The sequence below is a fragment of the Ovis aries genome, chromosome 4 (assembly GCF_016772045.2).
Source record: "Ovis aries strain OAR_USU_Benz2616 breed Rambouillet chromosome 4, ARS-UI_Ramb_v3.0, whole genome shotgun sequence".
NCBI lineage: Eukaryota > Metazoa > Chordata > Mammalia > Artiodactyla > Bovidae > Ovis > Ovis aries.
The window spans coordinates 90,808,574-90,821,850 of record NC_056057.1 but is presented as its reverse complement, the minus strand read 5'-3'; the positions used below and the strand labels follow the sequence as shown (position 1 = coordinate 90,821,850).

The window sequence follows — 13,277 nt, the reverse complement described above, 5'->3', positions numbered from 1 at the left end:
GCCAGGCCTCCCTGTCCATCGCCAACTCCCGGAGTTCACCCAAACTCACCTCCATCCAGTTGGTGATGCTATCCAGCCATCTCATCCTCTGTCGTCCCCTTCTCCTCCTGCCCCCAATCCCTCCCAGCATCAGTCTTTCCCAATGAGTCAACTCTTCGCATGAGGTGGCCAAAGTATTGGAGTTTCAGCTTTAGCATCATTCCTTCCAAAGAAATCCCAGGGCTGATCTCCTTCAGAATGGACTGGTTGGATCTCCTTGCAGTCCAAGGGACCCTCAAGAGTCTTCTCCAACACCACAGTTCAAAAACAGCAGTTCTTCAGTGCTCAGCTTTCTTCACAGTCCAGCTCTCACATCCATACATGACCACTGGAAAAACCATAGCCTTGACTAGACAGACCTTTGTTGGCAAAGTAATGTCTCTGCTTTTGAATATGCTATCTAGGTTGGTCGTAATTTTTCTTCCAAGAAGTAAGCGTCTTTTAATTTCATGGCTGCAATCACCGTCTACAGTGATTTTGGAGCCCCCCAAAATTAAGTCTGCCACTGTTTCCCCATCTTCTTGCATACTTGTGTTTATTAATGATTTGATTAAATTAATTTTCTTTCTGATGGATCATTAATGTTAATTATTACTGTGCTGTACCTAACTTCATCATTCCTATTTTGTGTGTTTGATATAGAAGAATTTAAGTGAAATATTTTTAAAAGTCTAGCATTTTTATTGGTGTTATTAAGTTTAGATATAAATAAAATGTCAGTTTGAATTCTTGCATTCCTTTTTCTAAACTGCACATGTCTGCAGGTATCTCAACATTTCTTGAATTTTATTAAATGCATTTTACTATGAAATTCACTGGTTTTTACTATATATAGGTCTGTGAGTTTTGACAGATGTATAAAAACATGTAACTGCAACCATAATCAAGCTGTAGAACAGGCTTTCACTTCCCCCCAAATTTTATAGTCAGCTGCTACCTTAATTTCAATCCATGACAGCCACTTTTGACCAGCTTCCTCAGGTTATACAGTACTTTTTGCCTTTCAAGAATGCCATGTAAATTGAGTCATTTATGTAGAGTCACACACGACTGAGTAGAGTCACACATGATTGAGCAACTGAACTGAACTGTATGTAGCTTTTTCCTTTTAAAGTATAGTTGATGTACAATGTTATATGTTACATGTATCAGTACGTAGCCTTTTGATTGTGCCTTCTTTTCACTCCTTGCAATTCTGCAAGTTGTTAACGTTTATCAATAGTATTACATTTTATTGATTGCTAGAATTCCACTACAGTTTGTTTATAACATTCCCCAGTGTAGCAGTACTTGGATTCTTTCCAGTATTTTGTAATGATGAGTAAAGTAGCCTTAAAACTTTATTCTAATTTTAGATATGTTATTATAGTCTCTTGGATTTATCTATAACTATTTTTCTTTCACTTCAGGGAAAACTCTCACTTATCTCTTCTTTAATTTGTGGTGAAAACAGAAGAGCTGTTTTAAAGATTGGACTTCAAGGTAAATGACAAGACCATTTCTGCTTAACTTTTGGCTTATAATCTAGAAATGGGTAACTTTATGTATACATGCACATATAGCCCCCAAAATCATTTTTAGTGTGAACATCTATGGAGTGAAAATTTATTCTTTTACTCTAGCATCAAATATATGGAATGAAAAGTTATTAATCTCTAAATCTTTCTTCAAAGTCTGTCCACTCTCCACTCCCCCATGGCTTCTGTTTTACTTCAGATTCCTTTAATGTCCTACCCAGATATTACAATGGCTAATTCATCTCCCTATTTTCTAGTTTCATTAGTGTGACCCAAACAGCAAATTGTAAGATAATGCTATTTTCAGCATATTTCTTTCCTAGGTGTTACATGAGGTAATTTTTCTCCCTAGTAACCCTTAAATAATCTTGGTAAGAGTTTAGAATACTTGGAGACCAAAGTAAATCTCATCTGAAGTCTGAAATTAGTTGAATGAATGAAGAATGGTCTACAGCAGGGAATGGGAAATAAACTTTGAAATATATTTCCAAAACTATTGGAAACCATATACATAACAGACACTGTTCTAGGTACAGCAGTGTAGCTAGCAATATAACAACGACCAAAACAAGGTTCTTGCATTCATGGAGTTTACATTGTAGGGGAATAAGTAAATTCAGCAAATAATTGTACAAAGTAATAATTGACAGAAATTTGGTTTGAAGAAAAATAGAGCAGAGTGTAGTGGCGTGCCTGATGTATTATCCTTTTATATATTTCTAGGTTTGATTTGCCAATGTTTTGTTAAGAACTTTTGCATTTAAATTTGTGAAAAATATGGTAGGAGTCTGTCTTTTCCTGTAGTGATTTTGATTGGTTTTGATGTTGGGGTAATGCTGTCCTTAGTGAAGAGTTGTTTATGGTCCCTCCTTTCCTATTTTCTGGAAGATTTTACCTGGAATTGTTTATTTCTTCCTTAAATGTTTATAGAATTCACTGGTGAAGCCACTTTTATATGGAGATTTTTTCATTAGGAAGATTTAATTCTAAATTCAGTCCCTTTAATTGATATAGGGCTATTGAAATTATCTCTTTCTTTCTTGAGTAAGCATTGGTAGATTGTGTTTCTAAAGGAATTTATCCAGATCATCTTGGTTGTCAGTATGTTTGTGTAAAGTCATTCATAAAATACTTTTTATATGCTTTTATTGTTGGTAGGATCTGTAATGATGTTGTATTCCATTGATTTGATAATTCATGACTTCTGTCTTCTCTGTCTTACTTTTTTCCTGATCATTCTGGCTGGAGATTTATTTTATTGATTTTGAAAGTCAGCTTTTGTTTTAATTGATTTTGATTTTTCTGTTTTCCTATTTTCAGTTAACATTTCTTTTCTGTTAACATTTCTTTGCTGTTAACTTCAGTCATTGTATTGTTAGCTTCTAATATTGTGTTTTTCAACTCTTTAATTTCCTATTTAGTTTTTTTATGTCTCTCAGTTCTCCTCACCTATTGTCTTCTACTTTCTTGAACATGCAATTTTAATAACTGTTTCAAAATCTTCTATGTCAATGCTATTATCACTGTTATTTCTGAGTTATTTTCTATTGATCCCCCCACCCCCCGACCATGTATCCTCCCTACCCCAGTTCTTATGTAGTCATCGTTGGTAGTTTTTTTAACTGAATGCTGGACATTCAGAATTTTATATTATCAAACATTGGATTTATTTGTAATTCTTTAAATATTATATGTCTTCATTTTGGAATACTATAAATTCTCTTGGAATCCATTTGATTAACTTTGTTAGGGTGGGTCTAGAGCAGCCTGTATGTCGGGACTAATTTTTCCTGATAACCAAGGAGGTGCCCTTCTGACAAGTGTACCACGTGCTTTGTGTATGAGGATTCCACTCTGGAGCCAGAACAGTTCACAGCACTGTGTGAGTCTCAGAATTATTCTGCCTCTTTCTTTCAAGTGGTTCTAATTCCTTTCTGGGAGTCTTTCCTCCTGTGCTTTTGGAGATCAGTACTCAGCCAAAGACCCAAAGGCACTCATCTCCAGAGCACTTGTCTATGCTGCTGTCTTCCTTTCAACAAGTTGCACAAATTCTGTCCACTTTGCTGTCCTCAAATCTGAACTCTTCTGAATTCAGTGAGGTTGCTGGGCTTTCTTTAGATTTTACCTCCATTTTCTGTTGCCTAGAATAATAAACTAGGGCTCTGGCTTTGCTTTCCTTCTCAAAGAAAATAGTTTCCTGCACTTCCTGTTGTCCAGTGTCTGCAAACTGTTGTTTATATATATATATAAATAGTTGTTGTATATATATTTATATATACAGTTATATATATATAATAGTTATATATTACAATAGTTGTATATATATATACACACTATATATATTGTGTATATATATATACAATATAGTATATACAATAGTTGTATATATATATAATAGTTGTATAGTATACAATATATACAATTTATATAGGATGTGTATGTATATACAATATAGTACATACAATAGTTGTGTGTATGTATATATATATATATAATCAGTTCAGTTCAGTCGCTCAGTCGTGTCCGACTCTTTGCCACCCCATGAATCTCAGCATGCCAGGCCTCCCTGTCCATCACCATCTCCCAGAGTTCACCCAGACCCATGTCCATTGAGTCTGTGATGCCATCCAGCCATCTCATCCTGGGTCGTCGCCTTCTCCTCCTGCCCCCAATCTCTCCCAGCATCAGAGTCTTTCCCAATGAGTCAACTCTTCTCATGAGGTGTCCAAAGTAGTGGAGCTTCAGCTTTAGCATCATTCCTTCCAAAGAAATTCCAGGGTTGATCTCCTTCAGAATGGACTGGTTGGATCTCCTTGCATTCCAAGGGACCCTCAAGAGTCTTCTCCAACACCACGGTTCAGACACATCACTTCTTCAGCACTCAGCCTTCTTCACAGTCCAACTCTCACATCCATACATGACCACAGGCAAAACCATACCCTTGACTAGACGGACCTTAGTCAGCAAAGCAATGTCTCTGCTTTTCTATGCTGTCTAGGTTGGTCATAACTTTTCTTCCAAGGAGTAAGCGTCTTTTAATTTCATGGTTACAGTCACCATCTGCAGTGATTCTGGAGCCCCCAAAAATAAAGTCTGACACTGTTTCCACTGTTTCCCCATCTATTTCCCATGAAGTGATGGGACCAGATGCCATGATCTTCGTTTTCTGAATGTTGAGCTTCAAGCCAACTTTTTCACTCTCCTCTTTCACTTTCATCAAGAGGCTTTTTAGCTCCTCTTCACTTTCTACCATAAGGATGGTGTCATCTGCATATCTGAGGTTATTGATATTTCTCCCAGCAATCTTGATTCCAGCTTGTGTTTCTTCCAGTCCAGCATTTCTCATGATGTACTCTGCATATCAGTTAAATAAGCAGGGTGACGATATACAGCCTTGACGTACTCCTTTTCCTATTTGGAACCAGTCTGTTGTTCCATGTCCAGTTCTAACTGTTGCTTCCTGACCTGCATACAGATTTCTCAAGAGACAGGTTAGGTGGTCTGGTATTCCCATCTCTTTCAGAATTTTCCATAGTTTATTGTGATCCACACAGTCAAAGGCTTTGGCATAGTCAATAAAGCAGAAATAGATGTATTTCTGGCACTCTCTTGCTTTTTCCATGATCCAGCGGATGTTGTGTGTATATATATAAATAGCTGTTGTGTGTGTGTGTGTATATATATATATATATATAGTTGTTGTATATATATAGTTGTGTGTATATATATATATATAAATAGTTGTATATATATATAGTTGTACATATATATAATAGTTTTATATATATATACACACAATAGTTGTATATGTGTATATATAGTTGTATATATAGTTGTGTATATATATATACAATCGTTGTATATATATATAATTATATATATATATAAATAGTTTTGTATATATATAAAAATAGTTGTATATATAGTTGTATATATATAATAGTTGTATAATATACAATATATATTGTATGTGTATATATATATATACAATATAGTATATACAATAGTTGTGTATATATATATAATAGTTGTGTGTATATATATATATATAGTTGTTGTTTTTGTTAGTTTTCTAGTTTCTTTAAGGACAGAACAAATCCAGTTCCCATTACTCTGTCATGGCCAGAAATAGACATCTGACAGGGCATTTACTCTATTAAGGAAGTAAGTTATATCTTGATTAGAAACCATTGTATTTTTGTTTTTGAGAACTTAGTGTTTCAATTTATGTGTTTACTTACTTTGAGGAATTAGATGACAGAAGTAAGTGAAAGGAGGCAATAGGCAGATGTGTGATAGTATTTTCATTGCTGGTGATAAAGTAGCAGATTCAAGAATTGTAAGTTACAAGTTTTGCAAGTTTTGGAAAGATGTTTCATGTACTTCATAGATACATGAAAGTCTGATATGAGAGCCGTTGGAGTAATTGAATGTTTGAAAGCTGATATTAACGAGACTTCTCTCAGATGTTACAGTAATTGAATCTTAGCATTTGGCCTTGCTTCAGTGGTTCTAGGAGGTGACCTCTGGAGAACAAAGATTATGGAGAGTCTTCCCCAAAGCCTAGAATTTCCAAATGAGATTCCTCATAGCATATCTGTTTCTTCTTTTCCAAATAATTCTTATTGTCAAAATCACAAAAAGCTCAGTTTTTACACACACACTGCTCTTTTACTCTTCAATGTATGAGTGCTGCAGAGAGCTCATTTGTCTAGATTAAAACTTAAAGTTCTAATAATTATATATTACCAGAAATTCAGTAAAAATAAAGTATTTGGAGAATGATGTTATACAGTACAAAAATTGAATTATTTTTATTTGGTTCTTATTCAGTATCTTATTCAGTTCTTTTGGTTTGATGGTAACCATAGGAAAATAAATTGAAAGTGATCATTATGTGATATTAATGTGGTATTTACAGAAATTTGTAAAACATATTATAGTTGAAACAGTTATAATTTTGGTTTTAATGCCTAGTAGCATTCTGTACATTATTTTTGCAATTCTTAAGGTGATAGAGTAAACTAAAAGTGAATTATAAACATTTTAATTGCTCTTCTTCATAATTTTATTTTGAAGTAACTATAGGTTTTAGAATTTCGTTGTCAGCAATTTTTTTGTGTCTATTAAACTTCTGTATCTGAAGTGTTTTTCTGTGTGTGTTTCTCTACAGAACAAGATAATTCGAATTCAGACATCAGCAAGATCAATATATTATTTTTTGGAAACTTAGCAAAGGACTGTGCTAAAGTTTTCTATGAAGGGGTAAAATACTTTTATATTACTTTATCTCTTTAGAAATAGAATTATTGATCATGTTATATGTATCCTACAAGCCATTTTTTAGAAATTCATTATAGATTTGCAGATGTATGAAAAATTATACTTTTTTAAAAAGCAACATCCTTAAAATTGAACACTCGAAAGAGATTAGTGAAACTTATCATTGACAGAAAAAGGGACAATTTTTCCTCTCACTTAAGTTTAATTTTCAATATTCAATAGACTGTCTTAAAGATAGGTACATTTTCTCTTACTTAAAAATAATCCTTACTAACTAAAAAATAATATGAGCTATAAGTCTATATGAGTATGTCTATAATATTTTCTGTAGTTATTATAAAATAAATGCCTGCTAAAATCCCCAGCAAGATGATACCAAACCAAACCCAGCAGTATATTAAAAGGAGTAAACACCATGACCAAAGGGATTTATCCCAGAAATTATGTTTGGTTCAATGTAAGAAAATCATTATACTACATTGTATTACATTGTAATAGCATCACTGACTAGATGGATATGAATTTGGGCAAACTCCAGGACATAGTGGAGGATAGAGAAGCCTGAGTGCCATAGTATGTGGGGGTCTCAGAATTGGACAAATTTAGCTACTGAACAACAACAAAATACATCACATTAATAATAGAACAAAGGGATAAAAAACACAAATTATTATCTTAATTGAAAAAAACAAATTATTATCTTAATTGACGCAGAAAAGGTATTTGAAAAATTCTACATACTTTTGTAGTCAGAACACTCAGAAAAATCGAAGGGAACATCGTAACATAATAAAAGTCAATTATGAAAAACCTCTAACTAACATCATATTCAATAGTGAAAGACTGAAAGCTTTCCTCGTAAGGCAGGAACATGAAAAGGATGCTTGCTATCACCACTGCTCTTCAGCCTTGTACTAGAACTTCTAGCCAGAGTAATCAAATAAGCAGAAAAGAAAAGACATCTAATTTATAAAAGAAGAAGTAAAATTATCTCTCTTCTCAGAGTAGGAAGTAAAGACATACCTGAAATAACAGGCAAGTTTGGCTTTGGAGTACAAATAAAGCGAGGCAAAGACTAACAAGAGTTTGGCCAAGAGAATGCACTGGTCATAGCAAACACCCTCTTCCAACACACGAGAGACGACTCTACATGTGGACATCACCAGATGGTTAATACCGAAATTAGATGGATTATATTCTTTGCAGCCAAAGATGGAGAAGCTCTGTACAGTCAGCAAAAGCAAGACTGGGAGCTGACTGTGGCTCAGATCATGAACTCCTTATTGCAAAATTCAGACTTAAATTGAAGAAAGTAGGCCATTCAAGTATGACCTAAATCAAATCCCTTATGATTAAACAGTGAAAGTGACAAATATATTCAAGGGATTAGACCTGACAGAGTGCCTGAAGAAATATGGACAGAGGTTCGTAACATTGTACAGGAGGTGGTGACCAAAACCATTCCCAAGAAAAAGAAATGCAAAAAAGGCAAAATGGTTGTCTGAACAGGCCTTACAAATAGAAAAGAGAATTAAAAGGAAAAGGAGAAAAGGAAAGATATACCTATCTGAATGCAGAGTTCCAAAGAATAGCCAGGAGAAATAAGAAAGCCTTCTTAAGTGAACAATGCAAAGAAATAGAGGAAAACAATAGAAACCAGAAGACTAGATCAGTTTTCATTCCAGTCCCAAAAAGGGGCAATGCCCATGAATGTTCAAACTACTGCACAATTGCACTCATTTCACATGCTGTCAAAGTAATGCTCAAAATCCTTCAAGCTACGCTTTAACAGTAAGTACATGAATGAAGAACTTTCCGATGTTCAAGCTGCATTTAGAAAAGGCTGAGGAACTAGAGATCAAATTGCCAACATTCGTTGGATCATAGAAAAAGCAAGGGTGTTCCAGAAAAACATCTGCTTCATTGTGCTAAAGCCTTTGATTGTGTGGATCAGAACAAACTGGAAAATTCTTAAAGAGAGGAGATAACCAGATCACTTCACCTGCCTCCTGAGAAATCTTTATGCAGGTCAGGAATCAATAGTTAGAACCAGACATGGAACAACAAACTGGTTCCAAATTGGGAAAGGAGTATGTCAAGGCTGTATATTGTCACCCTGCTTATTTAACTTCTGTTACATCATGTGAAATGCCAGGCTGGATGAAGCACAAGCTGGAATCAAGATTACCATGAGAAATATCAGAAACCTCAGGTATGCAGATGACACCACTCTAACGACAGAAAGTGAAGAGGAACTAAAGAACAAATTTTAATGGAGGTGAAAGAGGAGAGAGAAAAAGCTGGATTAAAACTAAATATTCGAAAAATGAAGACCATGACATCTGGTCCCATCATTTCATGGCAAATAGATGGGAAGCAGTGGAAACAGTGACGGACTTTATTTTCTTGGGCTTGAAAATTACTGCAGATACTGACTGCAGTGATGAAATTTAAAAAGATGCTTGCTCCTTGGAAGAAAAGCTATGACAAACCTAGACAGCATACTAAAAAACAGACATCACTTTGCTGACAAAGGTCCATATAATTGAAGCTATGGTTTTTCAGTAGTCATGTATGGATGTGAGAGTTGGACCATAAAGAAGGCTGAGCACCGAAGAATTGATGCTTTAAAACTGTGGTGCTGGAGAAGACTCTTGAGAGTTCTTTGAACAGCAAGGAGATCACACCAATCAATCCTATAGGAAATCAACTCTGAATATTCACTGCAAGGGTTGATGCTGAAGCTTCAGTACTTCAGCTACCTGATGTGAAGAGCCAAGTAATTGGAAAAGACCCTGATGCTGGGAAAGATTGAGGGCAAGAGAAGAGGGTGATAGAGGATAAGATGGTTGGATGGCATCCTTAACTCAATGAACATGAGTTTGAGCAAACTCAGGGAGAAAATGAAGAATAGGGAAGTCTGGTGTGCTGCAGTCTGTGGGGTCGCAGAGTCAGAAATGACTGAGCGACTGAACAAGTCTTCTCAGATGACCTGATCCAATATATATAAAATCTTTAAAAATCCAAACAGAAAAAAAATGCTGAGAGGGCTAATATATGAATTTAGAAATGTTGTAGGGTACAAGATAGACACACCAAAAACAGTTCTACCATCCAGTAGAACCGTGTGCTGGAAATGTTCTAGATCTGTCTTGTCAATATGGTAGCTACTCGTCTTACTTGGCCAGTGAGCACTTAAAATATGGCTTGAGGAACTGAATTTTAAACTTTGTATCATTTTAATTAAATAGCCACATATGGTCAGTTTTTACTGTATTGGACAGCACATCTACAGAAATTAACCACTCTCTGGTGTATAATACAGATTTTTTTCTGCATGTGTATGAAAATGATTTAAAATTATTTTTTGATAAGAATCATATGACATCTTTGATGTTAATTAGTGATCCCCTGGATATTTGCAGAACCAGTTTTGGCAATTAACTAATATTGAAGCATATAGCTATAAAAATTATTGAGTCATTGATGTCTCCAGATAAATTGTTTAGTATTAGAAAGTACTTCTAAAATGGTGCTACAGAAATATTAGATATGTGGTTGATTTATGGTTGTTACTAACAAGTAAATGATACGGGGAAAAACAATGGTTTCTGTAAAACGACAAAGTCAGATGAGATTGTCTGTACTCTGTCTCTTTTTTCATTTACATTCATTTAGGTTCAGTAAACATTTATTAAGGGCTGACATTTTGCTTGACTTTGTGCTAGGCTCTAAAGAAACCGAAATGAATAAGACACAGTGCTTGACCTTATGGTGTCCACTATCGCTAGTCTATTGGAAATCATTTAATGGTGGTGGCTAGAATAGAACTGGAGTAGCAATCTCAATAAACTGAGGATGAATCTGCCTGGAGGATTTGGGGAAAAATATCAAACAGTAGGCATAGAGTTTTTAGTGGAACATTTTATCTGTTAGTCTTTAAAATTTTTATTATGAAAAATTTCACACATATGTATAAGTGGTAAGAATTGAATAATGACTGTCCATATTCTGAATATCTAACTTCAGCAGTAATCAATATTTAGGCTCTTATTTAATCCATTTCATCTACTCATTTTACTGCCACAGATTATTTTGAGGCAAATAGCAGGAGTTATATAATTTAAACCCTAAAAATTTCAGCATATAAAAGAGAAAGCATCCTAAAATTATGTATATATGTATATGTATGTATGTGTTTATGCATATACACAAATGAATACATACACAATATAATTATACTACTGAAGTGTTAACATCAGCTTTTATAAATCATGACATCATCGGCACAGTCATGTATACACACACACACACACATCTATGTATATTTCTCTTTTCCTATGTATTTGTATACATGCATAAGCACAATTTCATCATTATGCCTACAATAATTTATATATATATATAATATCAAGTCTGTTCCAGTTTCCCTGATTATCTCCTGGATTATTTTTCAATTTATTTTCTTCTACCAGGAAAAGATTTAAGGTAGAGGAATCAGTGAGAGCTTAACAGTAATTCAGAAACTGTAAAGACGAGAACTAATAAGGCGCTTATTGACTTGACGTAGAATTAGTTGTATATGTGTTTTGTGTTTGTAGTTTGGAGACTGATGTGAGAAAACATTTCTACTATTTATGTCAGAGAATGTTTTGCCTATGTTCTCTTCTAGGATTATTTTGCTAAGTTTCTGTGAAGAGGTGGTAAATCAATTTTTTCCCTTAATTTTTAATTGGGACAAAGAAAAGAATGTAGTCATTTATTTTTTCCTCAGTGAACAGCTGTTATTAAGTCAGTGGTGTATCTTAAAATCTTACTTTAAAACTTGAGGAAAGCAAATAGTTGCCATGCAGTTCATGTTCTAAAACTCCTAGGATAGTTCATTAGGCTGTTTCTCTCACAATAGTAACCAGAGTAATTTTTGATGCAATTTAAATGTTTTTTATTGTGATATAATTTTAACATAGTTGGTATGGCACTGTGAAGTTCTGGAGACAAATATACTAAAAAAAAAAAAAATACTACCTATCAACCTTATCAGGAAAGTGAACTAGGAAATAAAAATTTATAAAGCTAATGTATCATACACACATCAAATCTGCTTGAGGTTGTTTAGGTAGGGTAAAAATCAGTATCTCTGTATAGCTATTTTAATGAGGCACTGCTATGAGTGGCTCCAGTAGAGGCCTGTTATTAGTTATTCCTTATTATTATTCTTACCCTTAAAGGCATGACTTTATTTCAGCTTTGTTTAAATAATTAATATTTATGATGACAATTCTGAATTACTAAGAATTCAGTGTTTCATAAGACTCCAAATCATGTCTTATTTTAAGAAAGATATTCTTCAGAAATGATGAGAGGGAGGGAGAGAGGGGAATGAAAGTGAGAATACTTAGTAGGTGTTTAACAGGGAAAGTTTCACTCCCATCACTTACTCCCATTATTAGATAATATCACTGCTGTGCCATTTTTTTGGTATCCTTCCAGGGTTATATATGTATGTACATATGTATACTTACATATGTATGTGTATGTATATATGTATACTTACATATGTATATATATGTATATGTAAACTCATATGTGCGTTATCCAGTGACATCATACTATCCATGTTTTGTAAATTGCTTTATTTCACAACATATCTTGGGCATCTCAGAGAAGTGTTTTAAAAATAAATACACGGTATTGAATATTAGGGATCTATATCTTTATCCTTAAAATTCTTGTATTTATTCTTATTTGAAAAGCAATATAAAAAGTTTATAATAAAATGAATTGGCATGTACACATTCTATAAAACATGTGTGATATATTAGATATTAGTATTTTTCCTAACTGATAAGAAAGGTGTTTTCTGCTATTGAAATATATTTGAAGTAGGTATTCATTAAAATAGGATAGAACTATACAACTAATTCGGAGAAGGCAATGGCACCCCACTCCAGTAACTCTTATCTGGAAAATCCCATGGATGGAGAAGCCTGGAAGGCTGCAGTCTATGGGGTCGCTGAGGGTCGACACGACTGAGCGACTTCACTTTCACTTTTCACTTTCATGCATTGGAGAAGGAAATGGCAACCCACTCCAGTATCCTTGCCTGGAGAATCCCATGGACGGAGGAGCCTGGTAGGCTACAGTCCACAGGGGTCGCAAAGAGTCGGACATGACTGAGCTACTTCACTTTCACTTTTCACTTTCAAGGAAAGTTTTAACATTAATATGTAGATATAAAATACAACTTTTTCAAATTTTTTTTTCGAAGATCTTACCACAAAACTGACAAAATTATAGACGTTTGTTAATATATTTTTTTCCCACCCCTGTAGGATTTAGTTTTGAAAGGGCAGGTAGAGTAGTACCTGGAAGTCAGAGATCTGGATTCTTGTCTTGTTCTACAATAGTTAGCTGTATGTGACCACAGACTGCTCATTT

The 13,277-nt window shown here is 34.3% G+C and overlaps 1 protein-coding gene across 7 annotated transcripts in view; it reads left to right on the top strand.

Moving 5' to 3' along the window:
• The window catches only part of POT1 (protection of telomeres 1), a 95,144-nt gene that overhangs the window by 1,994 nt on the left and 79,873 nt on the right, over window positions 1-13,277 (top strand). For 6 of the 7 annotated variants that reach the window (XM_004008031.6, XM_012177076.5, XM_042248766.2 and 3 more), the window contains exons 3-4: window positions 1,449-1,521; window positions 6,730-6,821. In XM_004008031.6, coding sequence (XP_004008080.1) covers window positions 1,449-1,521; window positions 6,730-6,821 — 165 coding nt within the window. The remainder of the gene's footprint in view (window positions 1-1,448; window positions 1,522-6,729; window positions 6,822-13,277) is intronic. The other variant, XM_042248767.2, reaches the window with a different exon arrangement.